General features: G+C 41.4%; 1 protein-coding gene across 2 annotated transcripts; it reads right to left on the bottom strand.

Annotated features, from left to right (window-relative positions):
* Positions 1-1370: 1370 nt before the first annotated feature.
* On the bottom strand, positions 1371-17782 carry LOC143289955 (E3 ubiquitin-protein ligase TRIM56-like). Of its 2 annotated transcripts, XM_076599220.1 has the most exons (5): positions 16463-17779; positions 13452-13592; positions 9097-9258; positions 6837-7016; positions 1371-4439 (listed from the first exon to the last, which is right to left on the bottom strand). In XM_076599220.1, the coding sequence occupies exons 1-5, from the start codon at positions 17573-17575 to the stop codon at positions 4407-4409; spliced, it is 1629 nt and encodes a 542-aa protein (XP_076455335.1). In that variant the 5' UTR covers positions 17576-17779; the 3' UTR covers positions 1371-4406. The 2 variants fall into 2 exon arrangements, with proteins under 2 accessions (XP_076455335.1, XP_076455337.1); XM_076599222.1 differs by lacking the exon at positions 13452-13592 and having other exon boundaries at positions 16463-17782.
* Between the last annotated feature and the right edge of the window lie 1625 nt (positions 17783-19407).

Raw genomic sequence — 19407 nt, 5'->3', positions numbered from 1 at the left:
GATTTCTAACAGGAACAGTTGACTTATCAGGGGAAGCACTTTTCACATGATTTCAAACAGGAACAGTTGACTTATCAGGGGAAGCACTTTTCACATGATTTCAAACAGGAACAGTTGACCTATCAGGGGAAGCACTTTTCACATGATTTCAAACAGGAACAGTTGACATCAGGCTAAACACTTTCCACATATCTAACAGGAACAGTTGACTTATCAGAGGAAACACTCTCCACATATCTAACAGGAATAGTTGACTTATCAGAGGAAACACTTTCCACATATCTCACAGGAACAGCTGACTTATCAGAGGAAACACTTTCCAATGATATCTAACAGAGACAGTTGACTTATCAGAGGAAACACTTTCCACATGATATCTAAAAGGAACAGCTGACTTATCAGAGGAAACACTTTCCACATGATATCTAACAGGAACAGTTGACTTATCAGGGGAAGCACTTTCCAAATGATATCTAAGAGGAACAGTTGTCTTATCAGGGGAAGCACTTTTCACATGATTTCTAACAGGAACAGTTGACTTATCAGGGGAAGCACTTATCACATGATTTCTAACAGGAGCAGTTGGCTTATCAGGGGAAGCACTTTTCACATGATTTCAAACAGGAACAGTTGACCTATCAGGGGAAGCACTTTTCACATGATTTCAAACAGGAACAGTTGACATCAGGCTAAACACTTTCCACATATCTAACAGGAACAGTTGACTTATCAGAGGAAACACTCTCCACATATCTAACAGGAATAGTTGACTTATCAGAGGAAACACTTTCCACATGATATCTCACAGGAACAGCTGACTTATCAGAGGAAACACTTTCCAATGATATCTAACAGAGACAGTTGACTTATCAGAGGAAACACTTTCCACATGATATCTAAAAGGAACAGCTGACTCATCAGAGGAAACACTTTCCACATTATATCTAACAGGAACAGTTGACATCAGGCAAAACACTTTCCACGTGACATCTAACAAGAACAGTTGACTTATCAGACAAAACGCTTTCCATGTGATATCTAAAAGGAACAGTTTACTCTTCAGGGGTAGCACTTTCCACATGATATCTACCAGGAACAGTTGACTTATTGGGCAAAACTTTCCACATAATACCTAGCAGGAACAGCTTACTTTTCATACAAAACACTTTCCACATGTCTAACAGGAATGTTTGACTTTTCAGGCAAAACACTTACCACATGATACCAGTGAATCAAATCAGTTTAATGGTTTAATGTCTGCATAAATGTGACGGGGTGGTAAGGTGGAGTTAGAGAGGGTGAAGACAGGTAGAAGGTGTTGTGCAGAAGAGAGCTGCAGCCAGGCAAGGTAGACTCGGGAAGGCAGTGCGCTGGTTTTTCTTCTTTTATTCTCTCATTCTTCCAGACCAGGAGAGTTCTCTATTAGTCTGGCACTCGCTCACTCCTTATATTCTGTTCCACCGAACCGCAAAGCCAGCGCCGCGAAGCGACTCACGAAACCGGCCCTCCGCGAGCCTTGAGGGGCCAAGCTTGTGTTTGTTTGACCAAATTTAGCGGCTTCTGACTTTCGGTTCAGGGAACTAACATAGACATATTATATATCACACAAAACTACAAGAGACGAGCATTTTCTTAAACTAAACCATTTTCTACAAAAATAATGTAATTAAAAACTGTAAACAAAAAGAGTCACTGAATGAACGAGCTTTTAACGAGTTCATGTATCATTTTTGTACATTACAACAATTAATACGTCGCGATATGAAATATAATTGCAACAATTAAGTAACTGAACATCCTGAATTTCCAACTGTATAAAAATCATCTATAGAATCTGTTTCTAGAGTAAAGATTTTTTATGTCAAAATTCAAGAGAAAACTCAATGGACAGCTCCCGTGTCGGCACCGCTTGGCGGTGCTTTTGGCACTTGTGATCGACAATGAAATACTTCGTTTAAACCAACTACAACACAACTATACATGTATGATACGAATCAAATTGATAACAGAAATGCAAACATCTACAAGACACGCTATAAAAATGTCTAGGTATTGTAAAAACTTATTTTGCTCAAATCGGCACTGACGAATTCCAATGGCTTGAAGAAGAGATAGTTTTGTGGCGCCGAAATGCCGTCAGACATTTCGTACCATCGCATGCCTATAACTTAGGTGTACACGGAAAGCAGTACACGAGAAGAAGCTTAATCATTTACATTTTAATGCACAATCTAGATTCCACGGCAACTATACCGATTTACAGAAAACGAAGGTATTTTGTATGTTTCAACTGAGTGGATTTCGAAGATCGCGCCAAAACTCATTCACATAAATATTAGTTTAAAAACGTTATAGGCTTTCTGGTCAAATGATATCATTACATTTGAGAAGTATGACTGTTCTGAAGTCCCATAACATAAAAATATAATCTCATCTATAAGGAAGTGTTTATAATTTAACAAATTGATGAAAATCATCATACGGTTCCCATGTAAAGGGAGATAACTTGTGACCGATTTACAACTTCCTCAGTAACCTTCGGCGAGTCACAAACGTCGTCTGCTAAGCTGGCCCAACGAAGACCGCAGCCAACCTGGCTACATAAAAATACAAGGAAAATTGGCTTGTGTCGACCAGATACCCCATCCATCACACGGGGCCCCGTTTCTCACCATCTCCTGAAACTCCCACTCGTTCTCCTAGCAGCATTTTCAATAGTCAAAATACATCCATAATACCATCTTGAATCCTTAGAAATAACACATATTTCTCCACATCAAACAAATTGCATCTAAATGAGTGAAATCATTTCACGTATCTAATTACATATATTCAAAAATGATTAAACATAACTGTTATGTATGCACATACGCACACATGAACATACGCATGCGTACACACACACACACACGTGTCGGTGATGAAGAAAGAGCAGTCAGATGGTCTATGATATCTGGCAACAAGCACTGACTTTTCTGTCAAAACCTTTTCCACATGATATCCGACAGCAAGAGGTGACTTTTCAGGCAAAACCCTTTCCACTTGATATTTATTGGAAAGAGTTGTCTTTTCAGGCAAAACCCTTTCCACATGATATCTGGCAATAAGAGTTGACTTTTCAGGCAAAACCCTTTCCACATGATATCTGGCAATAAGCGCTGACTTTTCAGAGAAAAAAACCCTTTCCACATGATATCTGGCAGTAAGCGCCGACTTTTCTGGCAAAACCCTTTCTACATGGTATCTGGCAATAAGCGCTGACTTTTCAGAAAAAAAACCCCTTTCCACATGATATCTGGCAGTAAGCGCTGACTTTTCAGAGAAAAAGCCCTTTCCACATGATATCTGGCAGTAAGCGCTGACTTTTCAGGCAAAACCCTTTCCACATGATATCTGGCTACTAGTAAGCGCTGACTTTTGAGGCAAAACCCTTTCCACATGATATCTGGCACTTAGCGCTGACTTATCAGGCAAAACCCTTTCTACATGGTATCTGGCTACTAGTAAGAGCTGGCTTTTCAGGCAAAACCCTTTCCACATGATATCTGGCAGTAAGCGCTGACTTTTCTGGCAGAACACGTTCCACATGATATCTGGCAGTAAGCGCTGACTTTTCAGGCAAAACCCTTTCCACATGATATCTGGCAGTAAGCGCTGACTTTTCAGGCAAAACCCTTTCCACATGATATCTGGCAGTAAGCGCTGACTTTTCAGGCAAAACCCTTTCCACATGATATCTGGCAGTAAGCGCTGACTTTTCAGGCAAAACCCTTTCCACATGATATCTGGCAGTAAGCGCTGACTTTTCAGGCAAAACCCTTTCCACATGATGTCTGGCAGTTAGCGCTGACTTTTCAGCCTAACTGAAAAGAGTTTTGGATCAGCCCTCATATAGCCTGTTTGGAAAGTACTGCGTGAAATAAAATAAAGTATGTTAGCTTAAAAGAAAAAGAAAACCATTTCCAGAGCAGAATTTTGCATGCAAGTGTAAGTTCATTAGGTTTCAGTGCAGGATCATGTCATACTGCAATCAGTTTTTTTCTTGGGGATATGTGCTAACACTTGAATCATACAACACCACACAATGAAATATTTGCCCCCAAACACAATGATAAGGCACATTCAATCAATGGCACTTCAATAATGGCACTGCTCTCTGAAACATCCTGTGGCACACACACATGCATGCATGCATGCACAAATGTGCCACACAGACGCCCACACAAAAGCAGTGTCTAATATCACATGCGTGAAAAAGACATTAAATGAAAGTACTACTTCATGCATACATTCTCTCTCTCTCTCTCTCTCTCTCTCTCACACACACACACAGAGCTATATTCCAGTGCAACTGGCCCTGTGGTCACTACTGTCTTCTGATGTCTTCTGCAAGACGGCTGTGGCTTTCAGCTGACTGGCTCCAAAGGCAGGGTGGTCACCTGAAACCAACCATCCTGTTCATCAGTTCCACAGAAAACAACTGACTGCAGCTGAGAATCTCAAACAACTTTCTACCCGTGGAAAAATTACAAAAAATTACAAAGGTACTACATCACTGTTGAGTGTTTTTGTGTTGTGTGCTATCGATCAGTCGTGTCTCGATGGACACACCACCACCACCACCACCACCACCATGCCAGGGAGGTGAGCAGTGCATTCCTAAAGATAGATTCATGAGCATCCTTCCCCCCACCCCACCACCACCCTCCCCCCATCCCCCATCTGGATGACAACGATGGTCATCATCGATCTCGATGGACACACCACCACCACCACCACCACCATCGATCAGTCGTACAAGTTCTGGATGATAACGCTCAAGCCATTTAATGAGCTGCCATCATTTTAATCCGCTGTTGTTTACCCGGAAAATGTCACATAGAAACATAAATGGAAATAACTGAAACACATGGGCAGTTTATCGATCAATATCCAACTTACAAACATGGTAATTGTTGCAGTCACCTTGTGCATGTGCTTTATGTATTATTTTGTGAAGCACTTTCCCTTTTTGACGTATCTCTTTGTGACAGATACGTTACATCTCTTTCTACTGACTTTTAAGGAGTTAAGGGCTGAAGGGCTGAAACACTTGACTGAGGGGGGCTTCTTCTCTGAAGACCTTGCACTGTCCAGCTCTCCCTGGAGTTTCTTATCATTAAGTTCTATAATTTTCTATCATTTCTATGTGGTCATATTGTCTTTAAATTCATATAACGTTTTTAAATTGTCTTATATTATTTTTTTATGTTCATATTGTCTAAGAGTTGGGTTTTTTTGGTGTTGTCTTTCCATTGTATAACTTTGTATGTGTGACTGTCTTGAAAGTTGTTATAACTTTTTTGTGTTGGATTGTCTTGAAAGTTGTACCACTTTCTAAGTGTCTGTATTGAATTCTAAGTTATAAAGCTTTCTATGCGTTTGTGTTGCCTTTTAAAAAATATATATGTATGTATGTGTATGTATATGTGTGTGTGTATATGTATGTATATGTGTGTGTGTGTGTGTGTGTGTCTATATATATATATATATATATATGTATGTATGTATATGTGTGTGTGTGTGTGTGTGTTGTGTGTGTGTGTATATATATATATGTATGTATGTATATGTATATATGTATGTGTATGTGTGTATATATATGTATGTATATATATATATATGTATGTATATGTATGTATGTATATGAATACATGTGTATATATGTATGTGTATGTATGTATATATGTGTATATGTATGTGTATATATGTATACATGTGTATGTATATATATATATATATATATATATATATATATATGTATGTATGTGTGTATATATATATATATATCTTTGTGGTGTGTGTGTGTGTGTGTGTGTGTGGATATGTATGTGTATGTGTGTGTGTGCATATATATGTATTTATACATTGTGTGTGTGTAGGTGGGTGGGAACATGTGCATGTGCATGTGTGTGTATTACCTACTTATTTATTTATGTATTTGTGATATGTTTAAAACTTTGATTTGTGGTGCAATTATGACAGGTTGTTACATTTATGAGTGAACTCAGGTGGTACTTGTAAGGTTAATGGAAGGATGAAAGGTGTGTGTGTGTGTGTGTGTGTGTGTGTGTGTGTGTGTGTGTGTAGGGGGTGAGGGGTGGTTTGGGGGTGGGGCGCAATTATGCTTAGGTCTGTAGGTATTTTTCCAAAGGAGGGGGGGGAGTGTGGGGTATGGGGCTGTGGGTGGTGGTGGTGAAGAAGTTGTGTTGGGGCTTTTGATTAGTATGAATGAATGAAAGTTGTTCTTCTGTGATGCCTAATGTGAACTATGGAAGTGCTGCTCTTTGGCTTAATTCTTGTCTTACTCTGGTGATATTTGATTTTTAAATGAACTATGATCATTGTAGTTGCATTTTTTTTTTGTGAAGAGAGAGACAGAGAGAGAGGGGATGAGAGAGAGTGTATGTGTGCGTGTGTGTCCGCATGGTGTGTGTGTGTGTGGTGGGGGGTGGGGGGGGGAGATGTGCAATGCGTTTTGGCTGACTGAAATGGAGAGGCACGTAAATTTCAGTAATCTGTATATTTGTATATAGCTATTTCCATTTGGTGCCATTTATCTTTTTATTTTCTATTCATTTAATTAATTTTATTTGTTTGTTGTTTTCTTCTTATGTTGGACATGTGCTGCTGCCAAAAAGAAAATCTCTGTACCAAAGTATAGACAATAAAGTTTGTGTATTGTGTATTGTGTAAGTTGCATCACTCTCTGTTTCTTTGTATTCCAAGTTATATCGCAATCCCAATTCTGTGTGTCCATCATTAATTTTTGACAGATGAAACGAGACAAGTCTCACCTTTTTCCAGCGACCAATCAGATCCATCAGAAAGAAGCAAGGTTCAGGAATGGCTGAGGCGAACACGCCCAGGTCTCTCCCGTCCAGGTAAAGATGGACATCCCTCCTGCTGTCCAGCAGCAGTCCCACACGACTCCCCACATCGACATTTTCCAGCGGAGCACCAAGATTTGACCGTCTCTGTTGACAGACCCGCACTGTGTAATGCTGAGCTGTAACAGTGCCCTGTCTTGAAGTGTACCTTGCTGAACTATATACTGCACTGTTCTCTGTCGTAACATATTGCTCTATAATCTGTTGCTGTGTCTGACTTTCTCCGTCACAACATACTTCACCATGTGGAATCTGGGTTGCTCTCCCCAGAAAAGACCACTGCAAAGACCAGTTGTTTGCCTGGGCTGGTGACTCCAAACCATCTTGACACATAGTTTAAAACTGTTGTATTGCATGGTATGACTGTTTTCTTCAAACAGAGTCCTCTTTGTCACATCCAGGCTACATCACCATAATCCACACCAGCCATTTTCTTTTTTTTTTCTTTGTGTGCGTTTGTTTCTTCACCTACCAGACCTGATTTCACTACAAAGGTTTTGTCAAGGACAGCTTTCTTGTTGCCAATGGGTTCGTTATGTGATAACTAAACCTTGTCAGATCATTTCTTATGAAAGACTAGCATCCAGACCACTGCTTAAGATCCAGTGGAATGGGGGTGGGGAGGGTGGAAACATCTGGCAGATCAGTGACCAGCTACACACCTGGGATCTTCACCAGTCCCTGCGCATGTGTGTGTGTGTGTGTGAATTGTTAAGATGCTCCTGTGCCAACACAGAGTCTGTGAGGGTCTGGGTTTGAATCCTGGTCTCATGCTTTCTCCCAAGTTTGACTGGAAAATCGAACTGAGCATCTAGTCATTTTGGACGAAACCACAAACCCAGGTCCTGAGTGCAGCACACACTTGGCACACTGAAAAAGAACCCATGGCAACGAGAGTGTTGTCTTCTGGCAAAATTCTGTTGAAGGAATCCACTCCAACAGGTACAGAAACATGTATATAAATATGCACGCACTCAAGGCCTGACTAAGCGCATTGGGTTATGCTGCTGGTCAAGCATCTGCGTAGCAGATGTGGTGTAGCGTATATGGATTTGTCCGAACGCAGTGATGCCTACTTGAGAAACTGAAAACTGTGTATGTGTGAGTGTGAGAGTGAGAGAAAGGGACAGATAGATAGATAGATAGATAGAGAGAGAGAGAGAGAGAGAGAGAGAGAGAGAGAGAGAGAGAGAGTGATAACTGTCCATAAAAACATAGGGTTTTTAAAAAAAAATTTGATCAAGATCTAACTGTTATCAAACTGTTTTCCATGATTTCCACGATTCTTTTATCAGCTTCATGTCAGGTGAACAGACTGGGGAATGCTACACTGAGAAAACAGGATGTCTTCATAACTAATTCCTTTTATTTGGTTTTCACCGGAAAAAAAAAAACCCACAGAAAAAAACAAGCACCAACACACATACAGACATACACAAGATCGACACAGATGTGGGGCGGGGAGTAACTGGGCAAACTGACATCTAAAAACAACAGCAATAACAAAAAACAACAAAAAACAAAGATCAACACAGATGCAGAGACTAAAGTAGGGAAAACAAACAAACAACAACAACAACAAAAAACTAAAAAAAAAAAACCCCAACAAAACAAAACAAAACAAACAAAAAAACCTCACCAAAACAACAAGATCTATAAAGACAGAAGAATGGGAAAGTGAGAGAGAGAGAGAGAGAGAGAGAGAGAGAGAGAGAGAGATAGATAGATAGATAGATAGAGAGAGAGAGAGAGAGAGAGAATCGATGAATGAATGAATGTTCTTTAATGAGGGAAGTGGAATAAGCAAGGACATGCTTTTTTTTCATACAGCCCTAAGGGCAAAGAAAATCAACAAGCAAACAAACAAGCAAAAAATAATGATGATGATGATGATGATAATAATAATAATAATAATAACAACAATAAAAATAAAAATAAATAAAAATAACCCTCCCTCCCAAAAACAAAAACCACACACAAAAAAAACACACCAATGAAGCCATCATTACTACTACCAGAGAGAGAGAGAGACAGAGACACAGAGAGAGAGAGACAGAGACAGAGAGAGAGAGAAAAGCAAGACTGAAAAGAGGGGGTGGGGGTGGGGGTGGGGGCCAAAACAAGACTCCCTCAGCCACACTTAAGAGGAGAGAGTACATGTTCCTACCTCCCTGCCTTGATTCAACACACGGCGGTGGTCAATCACAGCGGCAAAGGAAGAACTCCAATAGACAGCGCTGGGCACACTGATGGTGTCTGGGGCCTGCAGCGCCACACCCACCATGTTGTAGTTGTAGCTCATGCCACTGAGGACTTCATTCATCTCCACCTGAAAACACACACACACACACACACCACACACACACATCGATACACACACACACACACACACACACATATATATATATATATATATATATATATATATATAATACATACATACATAAAAATAGAAAATATGTGTAAATACACATAAAACAAAAATCTTTATAAACACACACACACACACATTCATAATATACAAGCATACACACACATGCCCCAAAACATAAATGCACACAGTATGTGCAACCATGCATGTAAGCAGTGCACACCATACATGCATATGTGTTTTACACACACACACACACACACACACACACACACACACACACAAACACACACAGAGATCATATCTGAAAGTGTTTGTTTGACCAATATTACTCTCTCAATGACATTTCATAAAACCATGAACTGTACATTGAGACGGGTCATATCATGACATGTTTTAAAACCAGACAACAGTTATCAGAACTTGTGCTGGTTTAAGAAGCAGAGTGCCAGCGGTGAGACCATGTGATAGTTACCAGAACCTGAGCAGGTTTTAAGATACAGAGTGCCAGTGGTGAGACCATGTGACTGTTATCAGAACCTGAGCAGGTTTTAAGATACAGAATGCCAGTGGTGAGACCATGCGACAGTTATCAGAACCTGGGCAGGTTTTAAGATACAGAATGCCAGTGGTGAGACCATGCAACAGTTATAAGAACCTTGGCTGGTTTTAAGATACAGAATGCCAGTGGTGAGACTATGCGACAGTTATAACAACCTGGGCTGGTTTTAAGAAACAGAATGCCAGTGGTGAGACCATGCGACAGTTATAAGAACCTGGGCAGGTTTTAAGATACAGAATGCCAGTGGTGAGACCATGCGACAGTTATAAGAACCTGGGCAGGTTTTAAGATACAGAGTGCCAGTGGTGAGGCCATGTGACTGTTATCAGAACCTGAGCAGGTTTTAAGATACAGAATGCCAGTGGTGAGACTATGCGACAGTTATGAGAACCTGGGCAGGTTTTAAGATACAGAATGCCAGCGGTGAGACCATGCGACAGTTATAAGAACCTTGGCTGGTTTTAAGATACAGAATGCCAGCGGTGAGACCATGCGACAGTTATAAGAACCTGGGCAGGTTTTAAGATACAGAATGCCAGCGGTGAGACCATGCGACAGTTATAAGAACCTGGGCAGGTTTTAAGATACAGAGTGCCAGTGGTGAGGCCATGTGACTGTTATCAGAACCTGAGCAGGTTTTAAGATACAGAGTGCCAGTGGTGAGGCCATGTGACTGTTATCAGAACCTGAGCAGGTTTTAAGATACAGAGTGCCAGTGGTGAGACCAAACGACTGTTATCAGAACCTGAGCTGGTTTTTAAGAAACAGAGCCCTGCATGTAAAGCAGCCGTTTGCTTCACTTCCAAACTGGAGAACACTGTGTCAGAAATGTCAGGTGCTTCAGTGACTGCATCAGATGTAACTCTCTATTGTCTGGTTTGCCTGCTTCATCCATGCAGTCCCTTCAGCGCATACAAAATTCTGCTGCCCGACTCATCCTCAGAAAGAAAAGATTTTAGCACATCACTCCTCTTTTGCAACATCTCCACTGGCTCCCTGTCTCACACCGAATAAAGTACAAGATCAGCACTCTATGTTATAGCTGTATTCACAAAACTGACCCTTCCTATCTCTGCAGCTGCCTTCACCTCTACAATCCATCTCACTCACTACAATTGGCTTCGGATCCACTCTGTTTACGCATACCCAGATTCAAACAATTGACTGTTGGACGCCGTTCTTTCTCTGTCTCTGGACCTTGCAATTGGAATGAACTTCCTCTTTCGCTTCATCAAGTCTCCACACTCAGCTCTTTCAAGTCTGGCCTTAAAACCCACCTCTTCCCAAAATAGCCTCTCTTCCCTGCCTCTTCCTTGTCTTTCAGTTTCTCCAGTTTTAGAGTTATGCACGCGTGTGAATGACTGGTGCGAAAGCGCTTTGATTTGTCTCTGAACAAGATTCAGCGCTATATATTGTATTTGTATTTCTTTTTATCACAACAGATTTCTCTGTGTGAAATTCGGGCTGTTCTCCCCACGGAGAGCGCGTCACTACACTACAGCGCCACCCATTTTTTTGTATTTTTTCCTGCGTGCAGTCTTATTTGTTTTTCCTATCGCAGTGGATTTTTCTACAGAATTTTGCCAGGAACAACCCTTTTGTTGCAGTGGGTTCTTTTACGTGCGCTAAGTGCATGCTGCACACGGGACCTCGGTTTATCGTCTCACCCCAATGACTAGCGTCCACACCACCACTCGAGGTCTAGTGGAGGGGGAGAAAATATCGGCGGCTGAGCCGTGATTTGGACCAGCGCGCTCAGATTCTCTTGCTTCCTAGGCGGACGTGTTATCTCTTGGCCATCACTCCACATGAATACCATTATTATTATCCACTGCTTCAGCGTTCTCCTCACAGGGCACAGCTTCGGCTTTCTTCCACCAGTTCCCCTGCAGCCACAGTGAACACTGCTCACCACCTCCACTGCTCCACCTGGATGGTTTTGCTTTCCGTGTGTGACCGTGGGGGTCTAAGACCTTCCACACCAGTTTCAGTTTCAGTTTCAGTAGCTCAAGGAGGCTTCACTGTGTTCAGACAAATCCATATATGCTACACCACACATCTGCCAAGCAGATGCCTGACCAGCAGCGTAAGCCAACGCGCTTAGTCAGGCCTTGAGAGAGGAAAAAAAAAGAAGAAAAAAAAGGGTGAATAAATAATAGATAAATACATATATAAAAAAAAGAACTACTACTACTACTAATAATATATATAAGGCGCAAAAACTTGATGAAGTCAACTATAAGCGTCCACACCAACAAACATGAAAGAAACATTCTTGTCCGAAAGTCTGAAGGCTGTGAAATGATCATGGATGACACCATTGCCTGAGGTCCGGCAGTTTAAGAACACGACTGATGACCACAAGCAGCGTTGCTGAGAACCGCGAGCTCAGGACAAAACCTGAGCAAGTCCAGGCATTACCTCAGAAGGGAAATACTTTGGGCAGACCACCAGGAAGGCACAAGTCCATCCAGATCTGGACAGGTGAAGACCACTGTGGACATGCCCTCACCAACTTCTGTGAGTCAACTTCACTCCCTGTGCAGCATGAGGAACACACCAGGGAAATTCATTCCGCACATGGCACTGAAGATGGCCACAAACTTGTTTGAGGAGACCAATTCGTTCTCTCTTGTTTCTTTCCTTTCTTTAAAAGATTTTTTGAAAAATTTATTCTATTCATAAACTTAGCTACATAAGAAATTAAGCACATCCACACATTTGAATCTGGACAAAGATATAAGAAAAACAAACTTCTTAATAAACACACTAACATTTAAATCAAGTAGGAAATAGAGCACAAATAAATAAATGCATAAAATGTAGCAAAGTATCCATTTTCATGTGAAGGGGTAGGGTTGGGGGGTGGCTGGAAATGTTACAATGGGTTGAGATACAGGCTATTACCACAGGAGACTCTATCAAATGGGAATTACAATCAATTGGGCCTCAAGGATTCAAGGTTCTATGAAGCAAGCAACAGCAACAACAACAACAAAACCAACATGCTCTTCCTCTGAATAACAAGGAGTGATGGTCTAGAGGCAATGTGTCCACCTAGGAAGTGAGAGAATCTGCGCTCACTGGTTCGAATCCTGGTAGAGTTGCCAGTATTTTCTCCCCCTCCCTAGACCTTGAATGGTGGTCTGGACGCTAGTCATTCGGATGAGATGATAAACTGAGGTCCCATGTGCAGCATGCACTTAGCGCATGTAAAAGAACCCGCGGCAACAAAAGGGTTGTCCCTGGCAAAATTCTGTAGAAAAATCCACTTTGATAGGAAAACATAAAAAAATAACAATTGCAGTCAGGAAAAAAAAAAGGGTGGAGCTCTCAGTGTAGAGCCACGCTCTTCCTGGGGATAGCAGCCCAAATTTCACACAGAGAAATCTGTTGTGACAAAAAAAGAGTAATACAATACAATACAATACAATGCAATACAATACAATATGGCTAGCTGCTTAAACAATAGACAGATAAATGCTCATATCCATAAAAGCTCATTCATGTAACTGAATGCGCATGGCATTACAAATGCAGAGCAGTGACCTATGTACGCTGTTAAGGTGTGTTCTGATTGTGGTCCGACCTGGTACAGTGTGTTGACCTCCAAGGGGTCACGTGACATCACAACACCATGACTGGAACCAGTCACTCGATCTGCAGTCTGATCATTGTTGGAGAGGACAATGTGTTGGCCGTGGTTGCCATGGAAACTCCATGCAGTTACCTATATCATATTTTCCATTAAAAAAACACAGGATTTTAAAACTCTGATCGCTTTAACCTTGAGATTGTGTTCTTCTGTACACACAGACACAGACGGACTTACAGACATACAGACAGGACAGACACAGACAGGCACAGAATTAAAACAGAACTGATCTAAAACATCGCATGTATAAAAGAGACATCATCACAAGGTACAAAAAGAAATCCAGCATAAGACATTTCGATTACGATATATGTAAAATAATCATACCTAAACATTAACATTTTAAATCTTACCATCCCCTATCATACATGGTATGGCGTGGTATGGCATGGTTTAGTATGGTATTGAATGGTACGGTATGGTGGAAAGCAGTTTCAGTGTTTAGAACTATTATCATTTTACAAGTATAAACTAAAAAAAACTTTAAAGTAAAATTTTTATGTAACATGAATATGTCTCCTTCTTCAGTGTGATGTTTTAGATCAATTATGTTTTAATTCTGCATGTGTATGCATGCATGCATATTTGTGTGTTCTTTCTTTCTTTAACGTCTTTTCACTTTGAGTGATATCAGACGTGTCATGTGTGTGTGTGTGTGTGTGTGTGTGTGTGTGTGTGTGTGTGTGTGTGTGTGTGTGTGTGTGATTTAGGGTTGGAGATGGTGTTTAAAGGGGGATACAAAGAAACAGAAAAGAAAAAAAGTGATAAACTAGGACAATGGAATGAGTTTCAGTTTCAGTTTCAGTTGCTCAAGGAGGCGTCACTGCGTTTGGACAAACCACATACGCTACACCACATCTGCCAAGCAGATGGCTGACCAGCAGCGTAACCCAACGCGCTTAGTCAGGCCTTGAAAAAAAACAAAAAACAAAAAAAACCCCGGGGGAATAAGTAATAGCTAAGCTTACATAAAAAAAACCAAAAAAAACAAACCGGGGGAATAAATAATAGATAAGCTTACATAAATAAATAAATAAATGAATAATAATTATAATATAGAAAAAGGTAGTAGTAATAATAATAGTAATACTAATAAAATGATATATAAAAAAAGAAAAAAAAAAAAAAAAAAAAAAAGGAATGAACAATTTGTAAATATATGTGTAACGGCAATCAACAACATAAACACACACACACACACACACAAAATCAATAACATTCAATATCAGAAGATCGCATCACAGAAACACTCCTATCAGACTATGTAACAGGGATCTGACAATTTCAGTCACCAGTAATTGGTTGGACATTATTTCTTTTATGTTTTGTTCTGAAAATGTTCTAACTTTACATGACTTTGGAAGGAACCTGGTAATTGTTTGACACTGAAACAAAATTTTAGTGCCCCGAAATATTTACTTATAAAGTTACAAAGTTTAGACTGTAAAGCATATAAACTTGCACAAGGAATCCCTAGTCACGCGTCAAATTTGGAAACATACAGAGAAGCTGGAATTCTACCACTTGACGAATAATGAGAACTTATGACATCAAAGTTTGTAATAAGAGCTAGCACATAGTGGTAACTACATTGGAGAGGAGTTGAAAATTAGATCAGATATTTGTTGTGTGTGTGTGTGTGTGTGTGTGTGTGTGTGTGTGTGTGTGTGTGTGTGTGTGTGTGTGTGTGTGTGTATGCAGAAGAGAGCTGTGTGTGTGTGTGTGTGTGTGTGTGTGTGTGTGTGTGTGCGGGCATGCACATGCGGGAGGGGTGGTGGTGGAGTGTGTACATGTGTGTGTGTATGTGTTGGTGCATTTTCATATTATAAGTGGTAAAAAGCCTGTTTCACATGTGAAATGTTTACACTTTAAAACTGAACTTCCTTTTGTGTACCGTGATGATATTTCTTTTTTTGCATGTGATGTTGTAGATGTATTTTGTTATGACTGCAACAGTGGTGACCAAAGACAATTTCATCATTCTAAAGTGGAACAATAGAGATATACTGTTTTTGCTATTACTGTGGTATGGTGTGGTATACATGGTATGATATGGTGTGGTGTGATATGGTATAGTATGCTATGCTATGGTGTGATATGATATCATACAGTATGGAATGGTTGTGGTGTGGTATGGTACGGTGTAGTGTGGTGTAGTGTGTTATGGTGTGGTGTGGTTTTGTGTGGTTGTGGTGTGGCATGGTATGATGTGGTATGGTATGCGGTGGTATGGTATGGTATGGTATGGTTGTGATGCGGTATGATGTAGTGTGGTGTGGTGTAGTATGGTATGGTGTGGCATGGCATGGTATGGTATGGTATGGTATGGTATGGTATGGTATGGTATGAATGACATCAATCTTAGATCACATTTGTTCTGTATTTCTTGCAAACTGTGTCCTTACCCAGATACAGGCTACCACTCTGATACATTATTATAATGATGATGACTGAACAAATAAAAGAAATTCTAAGTAACTGAAAATGCCAGAGCTATACAAAGGAATCCAATTAACACAAGTATGGATAATATCATTAATCCTTTAATCTGGTTTTCGATAGCAAATTTCACAATCCTGCCAACACTCTCCTATTTCTTTGTTTAAATATTTTCTGAACAGAAATGTTGGTAAGTACAAGTAGATTTCTCATCCCAGATGCTGCTGTTGACATGTACTGCCGCTCCCACTTGAGATGCTATCCGCAACAGAACTGATGCATAAAACCAACATTGTGTATTCCTGAATACAGATAAAAATGGAAATGTGCATATGCACGCGCACACACATACACACGCAGACACACACACACACATGAATATTAGATTATAGAAGAAACATTTCCTTATTCATTAAAAAAAAAAAAAAATCTTTAAAAAAAACCCTCTAAGTCTATTCTCCTGACAGTGTACCTGTAAGAAATCAGAAGCAAAAGCAAAGTATCACCTTTGGTTGGGCCTTGACATCAGCAGGGACGCACTGGACTTCAGCCAATTCTCTCAACTTTGCTTCCACCTCGGACACCACCTGTGGGCTGATCTCCATCTTCACGGCAGAAATCACCTTGAAGTCTGCAGGCAAGGTTGCACTGAGGTCCAAGTCATCTACACGGGACTTCATCATGGCCGTCATGGTTAGGACCTCGTCCTTTGCTTTTGTTTCTTGGATCCGCTCTGCCACAATGCTGTGGCACGTCACCTTGCCTTTCTGCTGGAGCAGGTAGGTCTTCCCATCCTGCACGGCGTCCTTCACCTCAGCACCAGCCCTGTGAACCAGCTCCTTCAGATGGCGCCGACACTCCTTGACAGCCGACTCCAGCTTGTCACAAACAGCCTCAATCTCTGCCATCAAGGTCTGTGTCTTCTTCTCCGTCTCCTGCAGGTGCTGGTCCAGCTGCTCAATGCTGTGGTTCATCATGACCTGTCCTTCCTTCAGCTTCTTCACCAGCTCTGCCAGCACGGCGTGTGCCTCAGACACCCTCTCCTCCAATTCCTTCACTTCCTGGCACTGTCGGTGACGGGTCACGGCACAGGTGTGGCAAATCAACTCCTCGTGGGTTGGGCAGTACAGGGTACACACCTCATTGGCATGGTACGCACAGGTGGGCGGGGGTTTGTTTGCAGCCAGTTTTTCTGGCGTCAGGCTGGACAGCGCTTCGACGGTATGATTTTTGGAAATCGAAAATCTTGTGTGCAGCTTTGCACAAGATTTGCACATCATGTCTCTGCAGCTGAGGCAGAGACTTGTGGCCACAACCGCCGCACAGGCGCAGCATTGATGTTGCTTGTGCAGCAGTTGCTCAGCCTCCACCAAGCGGACCATTGACAGGTCTGTAGGTAACATGTCCGCAAATTCCTTAAAATCTCCTCCACTGTCGGCATCCATGATCCAGTGTCTGCAGAGTGGGCAGCTGGCGCTCTTCTTTGACTCCAGCCACGATAGCAGACAGTCACGACACATCAGATGACCACAAGGAAGTAACTTCGGGTCTTTGAAAAAGTCGTGGCACACACTGCATTTCAGCGTGTCGTTGGAGTCGGCTGGTACTGCAGAGGCCATGATCAGATGCTGACAGGTGGAGGATGCAGACACCCCTTCAGTAGTCTGGTCAACAGAGGCAAAAATGGTGATAAATAAATAAAATGTACCGTATGAATTAACCCTCCCTCACGCGAGATAAGTCGCGCAGGAAGGATCTTGTTATCTATCTTGGATGCGAAACTCGTAATTAGCTCTGAATTCACTCGAATAGTAATTAGTTGGGCCCTATAACCTGTATTTCTAACTTTGGAAGCACACTTAAGAGAGCGAGTGTCGAAAATACAGGACACTGGGCGAAGTTGTCGCACACAGTTGAAAAGGGACGCAGTGACGCCTCCTTGAGCTACTGAAACTGAAACTGAAACTGAAAATGGCGGCTCCGAGAAACGAAACTTGACCGCATTGTTTTCGAAGCATTTTTTGATGATTTCTTTGCCGATCCAGACCGTGAGGAAGTAGGTGAAAAGAAGTTGAAGTTGATTTACAAGATGTGATGCTTGTTTGGGATATTATTAACCAGCCTGCAACACGAACTACAGGAAGTATTCCTTCTACCCGAGGACTGTCAGGGACTGGAACAGCATGCCTCCAGAGGTTATCTCGTCACCTCGGTGGAGTGCTTCAAGTCCCGAATCAGTCTGACCGACCAGCACCCCCCCCCCCCGCCCCCAACCCCTGCCTCCTCTACTAACCACCACCCCCACCCCAACCCCACCCAGCTGCCAGTTCTACAAAAACAACAATTAACCTAGCTAGTGGAACCCCCCAGTTCTATACACATCAGAACTATCAAAATGATGATGGTGGATGTTTTTAGAAAGAAAGAAAGAAAGAAAGAAGAAGAAGAAGAAGAGGCAGACATTTGGGATGGTTGGAGTAGTGAGGGGGGAGAGGGGGGCAGCAGATTGAAGCAGCAGATGGTGGTCCATGTGACAGTACTGGTGACATCTGAACTGTCGGGTGAAATCACCTGTACTCTGACATATATCCATATGCAGTAAACACGTCGATGGTGTAGTTAGTGTCACTGTGTGTGTGTGTTCTGTTCAGAATTTGTTTTTTCCCTTTCTTTTAATTATGAACAAGAAAAAATTATCACGGATCTGCACAGACCAGCCTAGATAAGGCTGACCGAAACTCAGTGAAACGGTTGATTCGTTTTTTTTTTTGTTTTTTGTGTGTGTTCAGTCACTGTCCACATTAGAACATTCATATGCAGTAAACACATCGATGGTGTAGTTAGTGTCACTGTATGTGTTCTGTCCAGAATTTGTACTTTATTTTCTTTTAACTGCGAACAAGAAAAAGAAGGTAAAGCCGTCAGTCTTTCTCAGTACCAAGCATAGCCTACGGGCAACTGGGAAGCGATAATAAACTGTTGATGATCCGGAAACACGGCTTAATTTCGGAGACTTACAATCTATTACTGGTATGACTGTGAATATTGTTTTCCTATTATGTTTAAGCCAAATCTAGTATTTGTAGACAGATGTATTTCCAGAGAAAATGGAATGTTAAAGTTTAACACACACACACACACACACACACACACACACACAGCGGAGACACACAACTTGACCTAAAATGTTAAAACTGTGTACACGTGGTGCTGCTGGTTAGTTGTTCTCATCGTGGATAATAATTTTAAGTCCGTGAATTACTACATAAAAGGCACAAACATAAATCGAAAATCATACACAAACACAGATACAGTAGAATTTAGTTCACTGATCACGCACACTGCCAGCTTTCGATAAAGGCTACCAACGTTTGAAATTAATATTATAACTGCAGCTGGATGCCATCTAGCCGTTCAGGCTAGTGTAGCACGATGTAGTCAATGGTCAACA

Source organism: Babylonia areolata, chromosome 14, assembly GCF_041734735.1.
Source record: "Babylonia areolata isolate BAREFJ2019XMU chromosome 14, ASM4173473v1, whole genome shotgun sequence".
NCBI lineage: Eukaryota > Metazoa > Mollusca > Gastropoda > Neogastropoda > Buccinidae > Babylonia > Babylonia areolata.
This window is presented reverse-complemented; position numbering and strand designations above follow the sequence as displayed.